Source organism: Clinocottus analis, unplaced genomic scaffold, assembly GCF_023055335.1.
Source record: "Clinocottus analis isolate CAN_PGR_092001 unplaced genomic scaffold, fCliAna1.0.p SCAF_2, whole genome shotgun sequence".
NCBI lineage: Eukaryota > Metazoa > Chordata > Actinopteri > Perciformes > Cottidae > Clinocottus > Clinocottus analis.
Genome location: NW_027175931.1, coordinates 10921922 through 10939115, shown reverse-complemented (window position 1 = coordinate 10939115; position 17194 = coordinate 10921922). Strand labels below are relative to the sequence as shown.

The 17194-nt window shown below is 41.9% G+C and overlaps 1 protein-coding gene across 4 annotated transcripts in view; it reads right to left on the bottom strand.

Moving 5' to 3' along the window:
* The window catches only part of mcamb (melanoma cell adhesion molecule b), a 31363-nt gene that overhangs the window by 2740 nt on the left and 11429 nt on the right, over positions 1 to 17194 (bottom strand). For 2 of the 4 annotated variants that reach the window (XM_068584087.1, XM_068584088.1), the window contains exons 2-15: positions 6379 to 6503; positions 6056 to 6287; positions 5852 to 5922; positions 5668 to 5749; positions 5393 to 5572; positions 5062 to 5192; positions 4795 to 4924; positions 4518 to 4630; positions 3657 to 3798; positions 3279 to 3406; positions 2254 to 2395; positions 1870 to 1938; positions 772 to 807; positions 196 to 319 (exon numbers count right to left, since the gene is read on the bottom strand). In XM_068584087.1, coding sequence (XP_068440188.1) covers positions 196 to 319; positions 772 to 807; positions 1870 to 1938; positions 2254 to 2395; positions 3279 to 3406; positions 3657 to 3798; positions 4518 to 4630; positions 4795 to 4924; positions 5062 to 5192; positions 5393 to 5572; positions 5668 to 5749; positions 5852 to 5922; positions 6056 to 6287; positions 6379 to 6503 — 1705 coding nt within the window. The remainder of the gene's footprint in view (positions 1 to 195; positions 320 to 771; positions 808 to 1869; positions 1939 to 2253; positions 2396 to 3278; positions 3407 to 3656; positions 3799 to 4517; positions 4631 to 4794; positions 4925 to 5061; positions 5193 to 5392; positions 5573 to 5667; positions 5750 to 5851; positions 5923 to 6055; positions 6288 to 6378; positions 6504 to 17194) is intronic. The other 2 variants (XM_068584089.1, XM_068584090.1) reach the window with 2 other exon arrangements.

Sequence of the window (17194 nt, the reverse complement as noted above, 5' to 3'; positions counted from 1 at the left end):
TTCTGCTGTGTCTCTCTGACATGCTGGCCTTCTTCAGGTCTTATTTTATCACCCAAAAGCTGGTTAGTCGCTCTAGTTTTTTGTTGAGATTAACCAAACATGTGTTGTCCACAACAGCTGTTGCTGCGTCTAAAAGGGATTCAAACACATTCCATCTTCACCCTCCAAAAATCAAGTGGTTCTCGTTGTACTTACAGGTCTTGCTTGCCGGACCGCCCACAGATCTTGCCCTTTTTGTAGAGGAAGTAGAGCACACTCCCCAAGATGGCCAGCAGCAGGATGCAGATAATGATGACTGCGATGATAACACCATTGCCCTCTGGTGGGGGAGAAGCACAACAACAACAACAACAGGGTCACTCCATGTTAATGGATGAGGAAAGATATGACGGCATGAAGCAGGACAGTCGAGTTCAGGAGGCGGGCTGTGCAGCATTCCATAGTGTGATGGTTCAGTAGAAAGCATTTGTACAGTTCGACTAAGGAGAGTGCAGCACTAGCGTCATTCAGGAGACCTTTACCTGGCAACCTAAAGAAAGGAAGTCATTCAGGAGGGAAGGAGGAGGGGTGCGCTTATATTTAACAACATGCACAGGAGGTGGTGAAGATGAACAACTCAATGATGGTTGGATGCGTTGTTCATCAAGACAGAGGGGAGGTCTGATGAATGCTGAGGGATGAGAGAGAGGGAGGTGCTGTGGAGAAGTGGAAGAAAGCATGTCTTTAAGATGCCGAGGAGAGGAAGAGTCTTCAGCCGCGTAACGTACAAACCTTTCTTGATTTTCTTCGGTGGGTTAAGGGTTTGTGCTTTGATTGAGAAAAACCACATGAGAACAATTATCAGTGGGTGACTTGGTCTATTAAATAAGTCATACCAGCAGGCCTCACACACACCCACACACACACACACAGTTTAGACCTTCAGTAGAAGGCTGACCTGGACACAATGAATGTTTAATTTGAGAAGATCTTATCTGTGAAGCTAAAAAAGCTAAACATCTAGCCTGATAGGCTGATGTGGTCAGTAGTACAACAGCCCTGTTTGATCAAATTTAACCGGTGCTTCCCCAGAAACAACAAGCCCAGAACAGTTTTTCTCAGAGGGGCTGTACATTTTCTGGCACAATGTACAAGAGCGAGAGGAGGCAGGAGGAAAGATAAAACACAAGGCGGCACACATAATGTGAGTCAGGAGACTTGCTCTGAGTGCATTTAAGCATCAGCTGCTCGCTAGAGTCACACTGATGCACGTGTGTTTGTGTACCGTGTATGTATCTTCAAGCCATAATGCAGGAATGCAATACTCATTCTTTATGGGTAAACCGTGTCAGTCTTTTTTTTTAATCAGATTTAACTGTTTTTTAACTGAAACTTAATTCTCACAAAATGTGTATATCGCATTAAAAAAAGACCACCAATTATAAAATAACTTGACAGGTGGAAAAAGGAGAACTGTGCCAACAAATTAGTCACAACACCACCTCACAGCGATATCACCCATTAAACACTACGGATTCCTTGTAGAAACCACAGTTGTTAATCAGAGCGATTGCTAACCAGCAGCGCTGTAATGACCTTTCAGTCATGCCACTGTGGGCACTGCTGCAGCCTCAGGTGCTTTTGAGTTTTCCTTTCTCGCTCTCATTTCTTCTGGCTGACTCGCAGAAGGAAACGGCTCAGCCATCACGAAAGAAAGGAAGTGTGTAAACCACCGGATGCTAAACACGCGCAGAATAACCTTTACCGACAGCTGAAGCGTCACTCTCACTCAAGCCCGTTCCACGGGATTTACAGGAGATATTTTCTAAAACTTTGTGTAGTAGACTTGAGTGATGCGAGGCCAGCGGTGCGGCGGGGCTGTGGTCTTACCTGTGGTAGAAGTAATGGTAGTGGTAGTGCTAGTAGTAGTAGTGGTGGCTGGTGTGGTTTTGTGTGTAGCTGAAAACAGGTAAAGGCACAGAAAGGAGGACACTCCTGTTAACACACTGGGGGAGGGGGTGGAAGAGGAAGAGGGGGGGGGGGGCACATTTAACAGCCGCACAGCCGCACAGCTTCACAGCGTCTCGTCCAAAACAACAACACTGAATCACCAGAATGCACACTGCCGAGCTCGACGCCCTCAGACAAAGTAAACATGAACAGAGTCAAGATGGGGGAGGAACAGGAGGAAGGTAGAAGGACAACAGGTCTAGACGAACACGCAAATAAACACAAGGCGTGGAGACGGGAACGCATTCTGCCGAAGGAACTCACTGCCTATGATGTTGAAGGTCACCGCGTCAGTGCCAAACTTGTTGGAGGCATTGCAGATAGCCGTAATGTCAGAGGTGACTTTGATGCTGACATGGCTCTGGACTTCACCCTCAGTCTCTATTTGAGATGCTGTCTTGAGGATCTGGGACAAAAACACACAGTTTTCACAGTTTAAAAAAAACGGTCCACCGGTGGAAACGGTTTCCCTTTCTTCTGCACAAGTCAGATTTAACATCCTGTCACAGACTAGAGAAAGGTGCATCCTCAGTCTGAAATGCGATTCAACCTCTGTCAGGCCCACGAGGGATTCAATGCAGAGACACAGGAAGAAATACATTTGGGTTTGATTAAAATCAGTGACCAGTGCTGTTGAGGATATCGCACTTAAATCACAATAACAGAGCCTGCGGCCCCTGTGAGCTCGGCAATGACAATGCCTGGAGAAGGTTAACCACGTTCACAATTTTTACTATCACTAAATAGTTAGATCAAACTACAGCTGAGGTCAATCTATCTAGTAGATGTAGAGACATTTCACTGGATAAGCTGTGACCTGCTGCTGGTGCTGGATGTAAAAGTATGGGGATAGTCTAATTAATGAACATACATCCTCTCTGTGCCATTTATATCTGTACAAAATACTATATAGCAGTCCATCAAATAGTTGTTGAGAAATTTCAGTCTCGACCAAAATGGAGATCCAAACAATATTGATATCCATTCATCGCTACATTACCTTGAATAAATGTTCTAGTTCCGAAATTCATGCAATTTCAATAAATACCAGAAACACAGTGCAGAAATACACCCCATTAGTGACTTAAAAGCATCATATGTAGAGTCAAACATTTTCAAAAAGGGAATTTAAGACACAATTTGTTTGAATGAAATCAGACTTTTTCCTGTAATTTTAACTGTGTGGATTGTTTACTGTGAACAGGTTTGTCATGATTGACCCGACAGATGACGGTATTAAAGATTAAATATTGAGAGAATAAAACATGCGAGGCTTCCCTCTGTTGTACCTTTCCATCAGAGGTGGTCCAGGTAACACTGGGAGTAGGGAAACCTCTGACTTTGCAGCTCAGTTTGACTGTACTCTCAAAACTCTCCTCTATCTCATTGTTGATGGGCTCCATGATCTTTGGTGGGCCTGCAAAGAAAATAGCAATACATAATAACAGTGAAAAGTTCTTACGACTAAAACTACCTATTATTACTAGTCAACTGTTGCTGACCCACAAAGACTTTCCATTAAAAACTGACATGTTGACCAAAGAAAATACAATTGAAACTGCAAAAAAACAAAACAGTATGCATTATATTAGGACATTTATTGAATATTGGCATTGATTATGGACTAAAAAGCAATTTGAATATTACATTTATGTGATCAGATTTACCCTGGACTTTGACATTAAGTGTCCCGCTGGTTTCCATTTCCTCAATCTCAAGAACAGTCACCACGCACACGTACATCCCCGCTGAGTCGAATGAAGCGTCCTTCAGGATCAAACTGCGGTTTGTTGAAACCTCCTTTCCATGCTACACACACAACGGGACACAAAAAGCACACTTAACACACACACACACACATAGATATGATGTAGAATTTACAGTGGACTAGTTTTTAGAAGATCAGATGACTTATACCAGTGGTTCTCAAACTGTGGGGCGCGACCCTCTCGTGGGGCGCGCGGGGAGATGCAGATTCTTTGAAAAAAAAAGTTTTTCTTTTTTTTTGGAATCCTCTATTAATCCCACAGTGGGGGAATTATTCTCTGCATTTTACCCATCATCCTTAGTAATTAAGGAGCTTTGTGCTGCCGAACATTTTGCTTCCTCCAAAGTGACAGAAAAAGTTTGAGAACCTCTGACTTATACACCTCAACAAATCCTATTTTAACTGGAAAACTGATTTGTCTTCAGCTAAAGTTCTCTAGAACCGATAAACAGACAGTCCAATTCAAATAAGGAAATAAAATGTAATGTTTTCTTTGGTGTCTAAAACTTTTGGAGAAATCTCTGCCAACCCAAAAAATTCCAGACTAATGCTCGCGTCTCCATCTCCTAAAAACGAGCCTACGATCACGTAATCTGACACACAAAAAGCAAAACTATAGCGCAGACTGATCGAAACCTAAATCTGTTGTATGTTTCCCACGGTGCCCGACTGCACGCAAAACATTAGCGTGACAGGTCTTTCAAAGATAAGAGAAAAAATGTTGCTGTTTGTGTGTTTGTTGTGCATGTGTGTAGGTGACCTTCATCCAGACTATGCGTGTCTGGAGAGAAGAAATGGCGCTGCAGGTGGCGTTAATCTCCTCCCCTTCGGCCACCACAACAGTTTCAGGCGTCACAACAGCGGGGTCGAGATCTACACACACAAACACACACACACACACACACACACACACACACACACAGAGACACACACACGCAGCGGGGCGAGAGGAAGAAGTATCAAACCGGGCATGTGTTGTTGTACAGCCGGCAGATTGTGTTTAATGGTCGCATATCATAGCAGTGCAGATTCCTTACAGTTGACGACCACAGTGGCGTTTCCCGAGATCTCCTCAAAGGTGTCCGTGTCCGTAGAGGTACATTTGTAAACTCCGCTGTTTAGACGAGTCACATTATCCAATACATTGTTGAGTAAAGGGGAATTATCCTACAAGAAGCCAAAGTAATCTGATCAACACATGGACATGTGGTCGTCAGCAACTATCTGCTGAGGACGGCGACGCAGGAAATAGTAACTATGCCGCTGGTTTTGCAAAAATGATGTAAAAGGGCTGATTTTCTTACATTTTCGTGCACGATTGTTAGGATTGAGGAAGGCATATTCCCGTTGCCGCGACAGTGAAGCTCGATTGAGTCCCCTTCCTTGATGTGTCCCTTTGGCGACTCCACCCAAACATTTACAGATGTGGAGGGGTCTGAAACAGACGGAGGAAGTCAAGGTCAGACCACAAACCTGAGCTTGAAGTTGTCGAAGGTTTTTGTAATTCCCACAACTGTCCCTGAGGCAAAAAAAAAAAGGCAAATCATTGTAGCCAATCTTGGGAAAAGCCTCGACAGAGAAGTGGTGTCGTTTAGAGCCGTATAAATAGTATATTATACTATGTGTGAAACTCACAGTACACAGTGATGTTAATAGGGTTGGTCTCGGTCATCATTACTCCTCCAGGAACAATGTAGGTGATCTCGCAGTAGAACAGATCATCTTTTTCCTCCTTCATCACATTCATGCTCAGCTCACTCTTGACAGAGAACAGACCACTGGATTCAGTTGTGATACTTGTCGCCAATGTCACCTCTGGAAAACAAAGGAAGGACAGGGAGGGAAATGGAGGAAAAGACCGCGTACGTCGTAGAAACGGGTTTGGAGGTGTAGATGTCAATCTGTCTCACCGTCACTACGTAGCGGGGTTCGGTTTCTGTACCAAGTGATGTTCGGCTTAGGGAAGCCATTTTTGACCTCACAGGTCCCAATCTGTAGGAGAGGAGGGAGAATGAAAAAAGTCAAAAATCTCAAATAATAGCCAGTTGATTATATTTCTACTTTTCTACTTTTGATGGTTTAAAGCTTGTTTACCTTGGAGGGGTCAGCTTCGTTGACTGAGATTCCTGTTTGCACACCATCAATGATGGGACTGTCTGGTGTTACTGCATAGAAATTAAGGACTTAATTAAGATGGGGAAAATTCATTCTTTCAGAAGTCACCTATTCTGCGTGGTTTATGTTTTTTCTTGTCACTCAAACCACTGAAAAACAAAAACATCTCAGCTTGAATCTTACCGAACACTTTCAGCTTCGTGCGTCCCTCCCCAGTCCCTTCTGTGAGACCTTTGATGAGACAAATGAATTCCAGTTCGTCTTTCAGCTCCACGTTGCTGATCGTCAACACGATCTCTCCGGTGGCTCCGGTGCCATTCACACTGATCCGGTCGCTGAACTGTGTGCCTTTTTCCACAACCTGCATGGTGGCATCCTGGTAGAAGATTCTCTGCTTGTCAACCGACCGCGTCACCTAAAAAGGTGAGAGTACACACATGAAATATCACATGCATGGACACTTTATCCTCTCTGCGTGTGCGTGCATCAGGGTTGATGAAACTCACGTAGAACCACTGTATGATCATGCCGCCAACGCCTTCAGATGACGTGAACATGCAGGGGATTGTAGCCGTTTCTCCCATGAACACCTCCACTCTGTCCATCATGTTCACCTCCACATCTGCCATCACTGAAGAAAAGAAAGATAATATACGTCTGTTCAACATGGTTTGATCAACCTCGTGTTTGCCCCAAAACAATAAGGATTTGTGCAATCGTTTTCCTTTCTTTTTCTCACTTTGAGGAGTAGTCACATCAACATTTCCTTCTTCAGTCCAAAATCTGGTCGTTGAGTTTTAAATATGTTGATATTTCATGATCAAAAGAGTGCCAGTCAAAGCTCAGGCGAATGAAAACAATGTGTAAAGGGGGATGAGACTTTCCCATTTGTGGTCATTTCCTTTCACCATATTCTTATATGAGGAAGGTTACAGCAGAAACTAATACTTCTGATAAGGATTCTTTACGTAATGAACACAATTATGTCATGAAGATATTGTTTCTAAATTACCTCAAACTTTTCTGTGCTTAAACGTCTTCTTATTTATCCACTAAAATAAATGCCAATACCAATATATCTGCGTGAAGACAATATTGGCCGATACAGTATGTCAGCCAATCAAAATTTAAGCCAATAAACCTTCATTGAACTGAACAGAGTGTGATGCGACTGAACCTTGAGGATGATCGCTGACTGATGATTATCATCCTCACAAGAACCAGTTGTATGGGGAAGATTGAAACCTCGGCATGCACACCCAAAAGGAGGCATGGAAGCAAAAAATAAAGAGAGGAGAAAGTCATGGAGGGTCAAAGGGAAGAGCGAGATGCTATGACTGGAATGAGAAGCCCACCCATGTCCACATTAATGTGCTGCATTCCACCATGTCACCCTCTCACAGGAAGAAAGGCTCAATTTACAGGCAGCATAGAGCCCCACTGTTCCTCCATGCTCCGTCTCCAATGAACGAGGTGGTTTTCCCCTTCGAGGGTCTCGAGTGATCCTACCAGTCTATAGGAGGGACCCCCAATTATACTTTACAAGGCAGTGTGTCAGTAGATGCCAATGAGAGCCGTAGCCCGGAGGTACACAAGGCTGCCAGGTTTGATTTAGACTTTCCTGACCGTCTGTTCATTGTGTTGCTGAATGCAGATTGTCTCGTAGTTTGTCGAGAGCTGGTCAGAATCATGTAAATGTGGTTCATCTGCGTCCTGCATTGACCTTCTTTACTCATTCATTCATTTGAATCACAAGAAGCACAGCAGACAAAACACAATAAAACACACAATACTCCATTTAGCCTCATGTTCCATAAACCAGACCAGGGTGTATTTTACATTGTGTATCACTTTATAATTAAAACATAATCCAGGACTTTACTTTCCATGGTGTCTCGTGGTCTTCCTGGTTTTCATGCAGACAGTTCAGCACGGGACTCCAAAGCAGAGCTTGTTAGTTATCATGTATCACACTTGCGCTAATCTACCGAACACGACTGTGTGATTTGGTCAACAGATGGGAAAAGCTAGTGAGTCAAAGCAAGACTTATAAATAGCACTTTCTTCCTTGTACACATAAAACGTTGAATTTATAAGAATTGGACTCACTTGATTCGAATTGCAAAAATCAGGCAGACCCTGTCTCAAAGCAATGCAGAAAAATGTGATCACACATTTTGTTACTTCTAGACTAGATTACTGGATCCTTGTTGTCAGGCTGCTCTAATACATTTCTCAAATCTCTCAGTTGATCCAGAATGCTGCGGCTCGTGTACAAACAAAAACTAAAAAAAAAGAGATCATGTTACTGTATTAGCTGCTGTGCACTGGCTTCCTGTTAAATCAAGAATCAAAAGTAAAATCTTCCTCACCGACAGAAGATAATATCTTATTCATATCTTAAGAAGCTCACAGTACCCCATAACCCCACGAGAGAGCTGCGCTCACTGAATGCAAAGCTACTGCTGTGGTTCCGAGAGTCTTAAAAAGATATATATATATATATCTATATCTATATCTATATCTATATAGATATATATATATATCTATATAGATATATATTATGTAACAATGATGAAAGCTAATATATATTATATATCTATATGTTTATATATATGTATATGTATATATATATGTATGTATGTATGTGTATGTATGTATGTATGTATGTGTATGTATGTATGTATATATATATATATATATATATAAATATATATATATATATATATACATATATATATATATATATATATATATATATATATATATATATATATATATATATATATATATATATATATATACACACACACACACACACACACACACACACACACACACACACACACACACACACACACACACAATCAATTTTCATCATTGTTACATAATTGTCAACTGTGGCCACAGTTAAGTTATATCTTTTTGGGGGGTTTTAGTTTTTGTCAAACTTTTTAAGTTGACTAGAAAAACTAGAGCACAGGAAAAGGTTAATTGTTTCACATTTAATTTGTTTAAAAAAGAACAAATATTTTGAAAAAATAGGGTGCTATTTTTTGAAGATCCTTCATGTATGAAAAATCCTTATATGCGTAGTCTTGCAGTTAAATGCATTAACATAACACCAAGGATGCCTGCTGATGATCTTATTACCCAGCAGACACTGCTTCACTCCCGGCATTTCATTCCATCATCATTTGCACAAATAACAAACACTTACAGCTCCCCCCCCCCCACCCTCCACCACCCCGCCAAACTAAACCACCACCCCGCCAAACTAAACCTGACTGCTTTTTGATCTGTGTCAACAATAAACATGCCTTTCCCCTTCATGCCCTTCTTTCCCTCTCTTTACATCTCAAACCCCCTCTTCTCCCACCTGCCTCGCCCTCTGCTGTGTGTTGCTGTTTACCACCAGCTAATGGAGTTGGACGGATGCTTTCCTGTTAAAGAAATCCAATTAGTCTCTCCAACATAGACATTTCCTGGCCATTAGCGTTGGACGGACAACGCTGACTCACTCGCGGCGTCCCATCCCCCATCGGAGGATTTACCTCCAGTGAGAATTGAGATTCAGAGAGTGAAATTCAGATTCTAGTTTGTATCCGACTGAATGTTTCGCAAACTCTTCCTTCATCCTGTCTGACAGCTGGAGTCTGTTTGCTCACAGGAATCTCAATCAAATCTCATTAGTAACTCGACCGGCATTCATATCCACAGTGCTTCGATCAGAGCGGCCGGCACTCCGAGGGCGAGGATCGATCCGGTGTGATGATGGAAGAGCAGATGTTGGAGTCCATGCACATTTGATAACAGTTCTAAATCAGTCTGGCAGAATACAGCCGAGCATCCTCTCTCACAGTGGCCCGCTGTGAAAGAGGGGCCTCTCCAGTTTTATGAGCTCCCAATATTCTTTCCTCTGAAGTGTGTGTTTGACCTTGAGACAACAACAATTTCACATGCTGAGTGTGTGATTTCCACAAAAAAGGGGAATGTGCTCTGTACACTATAGTAAGTATCTACTGATGACCCAGAGGAGAGGAAAGGAAAGGAGAGGAGAGGAGAAGAGAGTGTGGTTTGACTACGACGATGCAAATGTAATCATATCTCAAACGTAAGTCAAATAGGACCTCAGGTTACTACTTGTTTTAAATTACTACTTTGAAATGACTTGTTTGTCTGATCAAAAGTCCAAAACCCAAAGATGTTCAGATTGCTATCACATAAATCCAAGCAAAGCTAAACATTTTAGAACAATTAAGATAAGGTTGGTATCATTATAGGCTGTGTGCAAAATATGGAGCCAGAGCCAGCAAGTGATTTGCTTAAAAAAATTGCTGGCAGGGGGATTTAAACACTTACAATAACAATGCTGTTTATGTTCCCACAACTAGGCAGAAAACATAAAACATGCCATAATCATTGTCGTTAAAAGAGATATTTAGCTTTGATTTATGACGCTAATTGAGTCTGGGTTACACATATACACACAAATGCACAATGTATTCTATTTTCATTAGTATCAGCGCCCCCCCCCCCCCCACCCTCTCTCCCCCCTCACACCCATAGAGGCTGGATTGTATGCAAAGGCTCTGCAAACGTATGTGCACTTAAAGATAAAACAGAATAAGCCCGTTATAAAAGGAGAGCAGAGCCAGAGAGGATGAGATAATCTCAGGGGAAAGTCATTTCAAAGACATTGTTGTGTCTACAATGAAGTCAAAGGCTTTTGTCAGGATACACAATCAGTTTCTGTCTTTGGAGAGCGAAGATAACAAACCGTCCAGCCAGTCTCAGAGCTTTACAATCTTTTAATTCCTCTCAATACCAGACCAATAAAACCTCCTAGAAACAAAAACTATTGTCAGGTGAACAGCAGGCATCAGGGTCATTTATCTTGAAACGTTCCCTCTGACGCGTACAGTAGACGGATGGGATGAAGCATGTGGTTGTTCAAAGGCTGGAATCCGTTGTGACTCTCTCACCATGAAGGGTTTAGCTGACAGGCTGCAGGCGACCTGCCCTCCTCTTGTCTGCTCTGGCAGCTGGCCCAGACCACAGCTGGCCATTTGTGAGGGAGAGGACGTCCACCATCAGCACATTAACCGGCATTCAAACCAGATTATCGTCCTGGACTCTTTTTATATTAATCTAACTAATCTAAAAGAATGGTGGCGCAGGTGCAAGACACGGTCCCACAATTATTTATGGGAACTTATTTTTGAGAAGTTCCTTTTTCCACTTTGCCTTTTATTTGTTTACTTGACTAAAGTTAGTCTCTTTATGTATTACACATTCAGGGGTATTTATAATTCAACAAAAGCACTCGGGTGCCCTTCTGAAGCGATTGTGCTTTCAGTTGGGCGTTAATAAAAGTAATCACGTTCTGTCTTTCCTCAACTTTTAAAGGTTCTCTATACGATATTTAGAGCCTTTATATATTAGCACACAACTATTCGCTATTTCTAAAAAACACCTTGGCGTAATGTAAGCACAGTCATTCTTCCTCTGAGTGTGTAGTTGCAGCTCTGTTGCCGTTGTTTGCACCGTGAGCACAGTTAGATGTGAGTTGCCGGCTCAGCCACTGCCATGTTGAGACCCGTATGGAGGCAATCCCTCTGCTCTGAATATTGAATTCAGTCCTTTTTTTCCAAGTGTTGCAAGTGCCTTAACATGACCATAAACAATAATCATGCTTTAAATTGCAAAAATAAAGTACATATCAGTGTTATTTAACAACGTTACGTCGTTGTATTACTAAAAAGTGATCTCTGAATAGCATTACATTCTTTCAAAACTAACTATGATTAGTTCAGAAAAGTTATTTCTATAAGATGGGGCTGCAACGCTGACGACAGCTTAAAGCCAGACCAGCAGCCTCCAGATCGTGTGATGTTTAGTACAGCACACAATGTGGACAAAAGACTGACTGAGTGGCGCAACATGAAAGGATAATTAGATAATCAAAATGACTCAGAAGTATGCAAATGCTTGGCAAATTTAAGCCTTTGGGGACCAAGGATCTACTGAATAAATATCATGTTCAGTTCTGTATCTGTTGATTAGATTTCTTCTTGTAAAAAGTAGAAAATGTTGCTTGACGGTGGTGCTAAAGAAATGGTCAGAAGGTTGCCAGCAGAATGTCAAGTCAACCTGGTTACTAGCTATCGAGATATCTTTTATATGGATTGACAGACAGACATTAATTTCCTTATGCACTGCTGCATGTGGGTGAAAAAACATTAGGGAAGCACTTCCTCAAATCTGACGAAATTAAAACTCTGATCTAAGCAGCAGCAGCGACTAACAGGATGACCACTGAGGTCAAAAGTCAGCAGATACACACCAAGCCAGAGATCTTTATCCTGTCTGTCTGGCAGTTGTGAGGTGGGACAATCACATCAGATGTGCGACAGGATCTGGTACACATACAAACTCTCACACACACACACACACACACACACACACACACACACAGTATTCTGAGCTGTATCTAACTGACCTGAACTTGAATCCTGCACTAAACACATTATTACATGTTTTTCAAACATTTCTCAGCACATGACACACATCCTACTCAGCTATGTTTCATTCACTAGTTTCCAAGCACTTAATTCACAAGCAGCCTTTCTGCTCTCTCGAAAAGGAAATATCTAGTCCAGAGCCCATTAGTCTGAAAGAGACAGCATGCTGCTTTGTTTGCATTACAGAGTCCTTATATAACCTGTTTCTTCTAGAAACACATTTTAAAGTATTGTATTAATATTTATATACCGTGGATTCCCCTGCTTGGACTCCGATTCATGTTTAATTTACTTCTGCCATGTCCCCCAAGGAAAGGGCTAAGGCTTCACTGAGCTAAAACATGGAAGGATGAATATTAAAAGGAAGTAATGATATCAAGACAGCAGAGCTTCCCCGTGTGTGTGTGTGTGTGTGTGTGTGTGTGTGTGTGTGTGTGTGTGTGTGTGTGTGTGTGTGTGTGTGTGTGTGTGTGTGTGTGTGTGTGTGTGTGTGTGTGTGTGTGGCTGGTTTTAATTGCTTGCCATGAACCACCAGCTTCTTGTGTCAGGTGATAGCACTGCTGAGAAACAGTATGAAAACACGAATGCAGGAGAAAAACAACATGTGGGAGCATAATTATAATCACACTGAAAGCAACAAGGGCCGTATTACAATGAATTATAATTGTGTGGCAGTTTTGTACTGAAACAAAGCATGCATACCACAGTATATATAACATTGAACCAAATATTTCTCCTCAGACATGCCAGAATTAAGCGACAGGTCTGTGACATGTTTCCAGTCCTGTCACATCTAAGAATAACAATGGCCTATCAAGCTTGTTTGCTTACATGATACAGCAGAATTACAGTGCACTGACCCGACCGGCTCCAGAAATAGCCACTCTGCTTCAGGACAGGGTGAGCCAGAGGGAGCAAGCATGGGAAAACTGTGCCTCAGTGAGGCTTCGCTCTGTACGGGTGTGAATATGTCTAAAGAGAGTGAGTAGAGTTACCATGAGAAAACAGATAAAAGATGAGCGAGAGAGGATAGAGAAAGAAAAGACGGATGTGGGAGAATTGAAGCGAAGTGTAAAGAAAGAGGGTGTTTGGTCCTCTGACATTTATTACACTAATCCCTCAATGGCACACTGACAGTATCTCGCAGAGAGAAGGACATGTACGCAAGCTGAAGTGAGAAGAGAAATACAGAGAGGCAAACTCTAGTACTCCCTGACCTTCCACCTTCATTTCTCCTGACAGGCTGCAGGATGTGAATTATGTGCCTTTTACTTTAAAAGTGATTCATGCCAAAGATGTTTGGACCTGATATTCAAATCTGGTAAAAAAAAATTAAAAAAAATACATTTTAAAAAAAGCAGTTATGGCCTTGCACATGTTGAATATTTAACTTTTAAATATTCAAATTTATCTAGTTGGAAAAAAAAAACACAAACAGATCTGTGTGCAAGATATGAGAATGCATAATGCATGTAACACTGTGCCTAATACGGCACAGCAATTTTAACTTAATGTAAAGGTGCAAGTTTTAATATTTAAAGCAGTATGCTTCAGCTTATAGCAGTTTTTGAGACATTACTAATCTTACACATTCATATTAGTTTACTTGTTATTGGCATAACTACTCAGCCTGTGAGAACAGTTGTGATTGAGCTTTAAAAGCCAAATATGATTTGACCATTACTTTTGATGATTTTTATAATTAAATCTGTCCTTTGAAGGTCCCTAAACCTTATCATGGTTCAATACAAGCCCCTTTATCTGAATCTGGAAGCAGATATTGTGAATATTATGTATGTAAATTTAGTATAAGAAACGTTGTCTTCTTTTCAAAATTCAAGCTATTTAAGAGGAAGTCTTGACAAGCAAATACAACAGATCATGTATCCTGCAAGACTAAGATTTTTCATAGACATATTTGAGCGATGGATAGACGCAGCCAAATTCTTATCCACCCTGCATGGACCCATCGCCAGAACAGAAGCCCCACTTAGTTTGGGACAGCTCGGCTAAATGGTGGAAAAGAATGTTATGAGAAACTCTTGAAAACCTATACACTAAAGGCCTTGTCGCATGTTCATCAATCAAATCAGTCCTGTGACGCACCCCAAGGCATTTTAACACACCCCACACAGGGCTCTTGACTTTAATCAGGCTCTCAGTGACTCATGAATCCTCCAAACAGCTCCTGGCACAGCAGACACAATAATCCATAAACTCAACATGCAGCAGGGTTTACAATGCCATGAATGAGCCACGCAAAAAGAACCACAGATTGTTACGCAGTAGACAAAGTAATAAATATGCACGATATTATGCAGTCGTTTCAATATACAATGCATATTTTGTTAGGACATTTTAAGAACCAGCTAACAATCCTGTCTGCAGTGATTCTGCTGATGCACAGTGCACGACGGTGTTGTGAGGGATCTTTCCAACCACCTCCCACACCAGGCTCTTTCACCAAAGTGTGTTTGTTAGTGTGTTTGTCTTCATAAATATGCACGCATATTTAATCCTGCTTGCTTGCATTGGTGACTTTACTGTAATGAAGAGGAGTCTGGTGACCTTAACAACATTGAATCAAGAGGAGACGTTTATAAAACTAGTCTTGTTGCTGCGCCCTTGGGCTGGGTGAATGGCTCTATTCCCGTTACGTTAGCTGCACATAGTAACTCGTGAAGTAGAACGGACTGGCCAGCAGCTCCAAATAGAAATAGCTGCTAGAAACTCGACTCTGAGGAATTACAGGAGTTTCAGGTGTGAATAGATCGAGATAGGATGGGTGCAGATTAGTAAACCAGATGTAGTTGAGCAGTGTCAAATTAAACTAATCTGTGCATCCACAACTTTAACGGATATTGTCAGTGCTGAAATGTAAAAAGTAAATTGATTGATTAGTTCAAACGATTGATGGAAAATTCAATTGCCACAACTTTTATGTACTAGTCTGTTATTACACAACATTTGAAACACATGGTTTCACTTTCTCAAAATTAGGATAACAAAGAAAAACCATTAAATGCAACCACAAAACATTGTACACAGTTGGAAGTACGGAACACTGCTCTGCATGAGGCCTGTGTGGAGTTCAGGTGATGCATTAATTGCTGTGCGGGGACAATGAGATGGACAGTGGCAGCTGCAGCAACCAAACTGCACATTCCCACGATGCCTGCGAGAAAACAAGGTCAACTTGTCACAGTGACCTACCAGACACTTTCCCTAACACACACTCACTGATCCCCAGGGCGCTGGAGCCGAATGCTGGCAGTGCCCACTTAACATGCCATCAGAATTAAGGATTTCCAAAAGGCAGAGCACACGAAGGCTACAAAGAATGTAAATACAGAGGAGAGGAGCGTGGACCACACAACAGGGAAGATAGGGAGGGAGTAACATCGTTCTCTGATTTCTCCTGGTGATCCAACACTATATTCCATTTCAACAGACCACCTGTTGTACAGATCAGACCTGGCTCAGTTCTCAGCATGCCAGACTCCAGTCCATCTTTCAGGGGGGCTCTGCTGAATCACAACTGTTACAACAACAGGGCAATTAAGTTGTGGTCGGCTCTCTTATAAGGTAATTTAGTTTACCCTCCCTCACAGCATTTCCAGAAACAGTGTCCCTGTTACTCTGGATAACCAACAGGACACATGGTCTCTCTAAAAAATGATGACCAATACGGTCAGACATAAATTTCATCCACCTCCATCGTATCGGCATAGAGGATTCATTTTAAGGGACAAATCTCTTATGAATAAATACAGTCAAAACTGCCTGGCTGGCTGAGAGAAGTATATATTCTGCTCTGTTGCAGCAATAATACAAACGTTATTAGTTACACACGTGTAAGTCAAAACATCTTCAGGGACAAAGGTTTCTTCAACTCATGTTTTACCACATAATTTGGGCAAATAATGCCATTTCTGTACACTTTGGCTGTTTGATAAAGAATTTAGATTTGGACTTCTGGATGGAGATGCGTTGAGGGGTCGGGCTCGGTATCTTCGGCCTTAGCAGTTACACGCCAAAGAGAGTTCACTCTGTTCCCCACCCTTTGATATACTTGGCAACAAGACTTATACTTCTTAAGTTTCCACACTCAGCCATTTTAAAATGCCCAGCCACACAAACACAAAGACACATAAAAAAATATGTGTTGAATATGACTTCTGACCTCATGTGGGATGCGGTCATCTTCCCATGACCAAAGCCATGACTCCTATAATATTAAAAAAAAACATAATCGCACACATCTATGCCAACTCGCATTTGTTTTCCTGTGTCTGTGAGTGTGTGTTTGATTGAATCTCAGTGGACCATTTCCTCCTGCCTGCTCCCATAGTGGTACGAACGCCCCCCTTATCCTCTTTCCCACGTCCTAGACGACAAAATGGTCTCCGTATCAGCAACTCTGTGAGTAGGCAGGAGTAAAATAACACAAGCTGCTTTGGAAGTATGGGAAAGGCCAACAATGCTGAATGTGATGGTACAGAAACTCAGAGAGAGAGAGATAGAGAGATAGATAGATAGATAAAGAGAGAGAGAGAGAGAGAGAGAGAGAGAGAGAGAGAGAGAGAGAGAGAGAGAGAGAGAGAGAGAGAGAGAGAGAGAGAGAGAGAGAGAGAGAGAGAGAGAGAGAGAGAGAGAGAGAGAGAGAGAGAGAGAGAGAGAGAGAGAGAGGTCCCATGACATGGCTTTACAAGTTTGAGATGTACGTTGCATGCTGCTGGCATATTATGGCTAAAGATAGATTGCAGATAAACACACACACGCACACACTGAAAGCTTT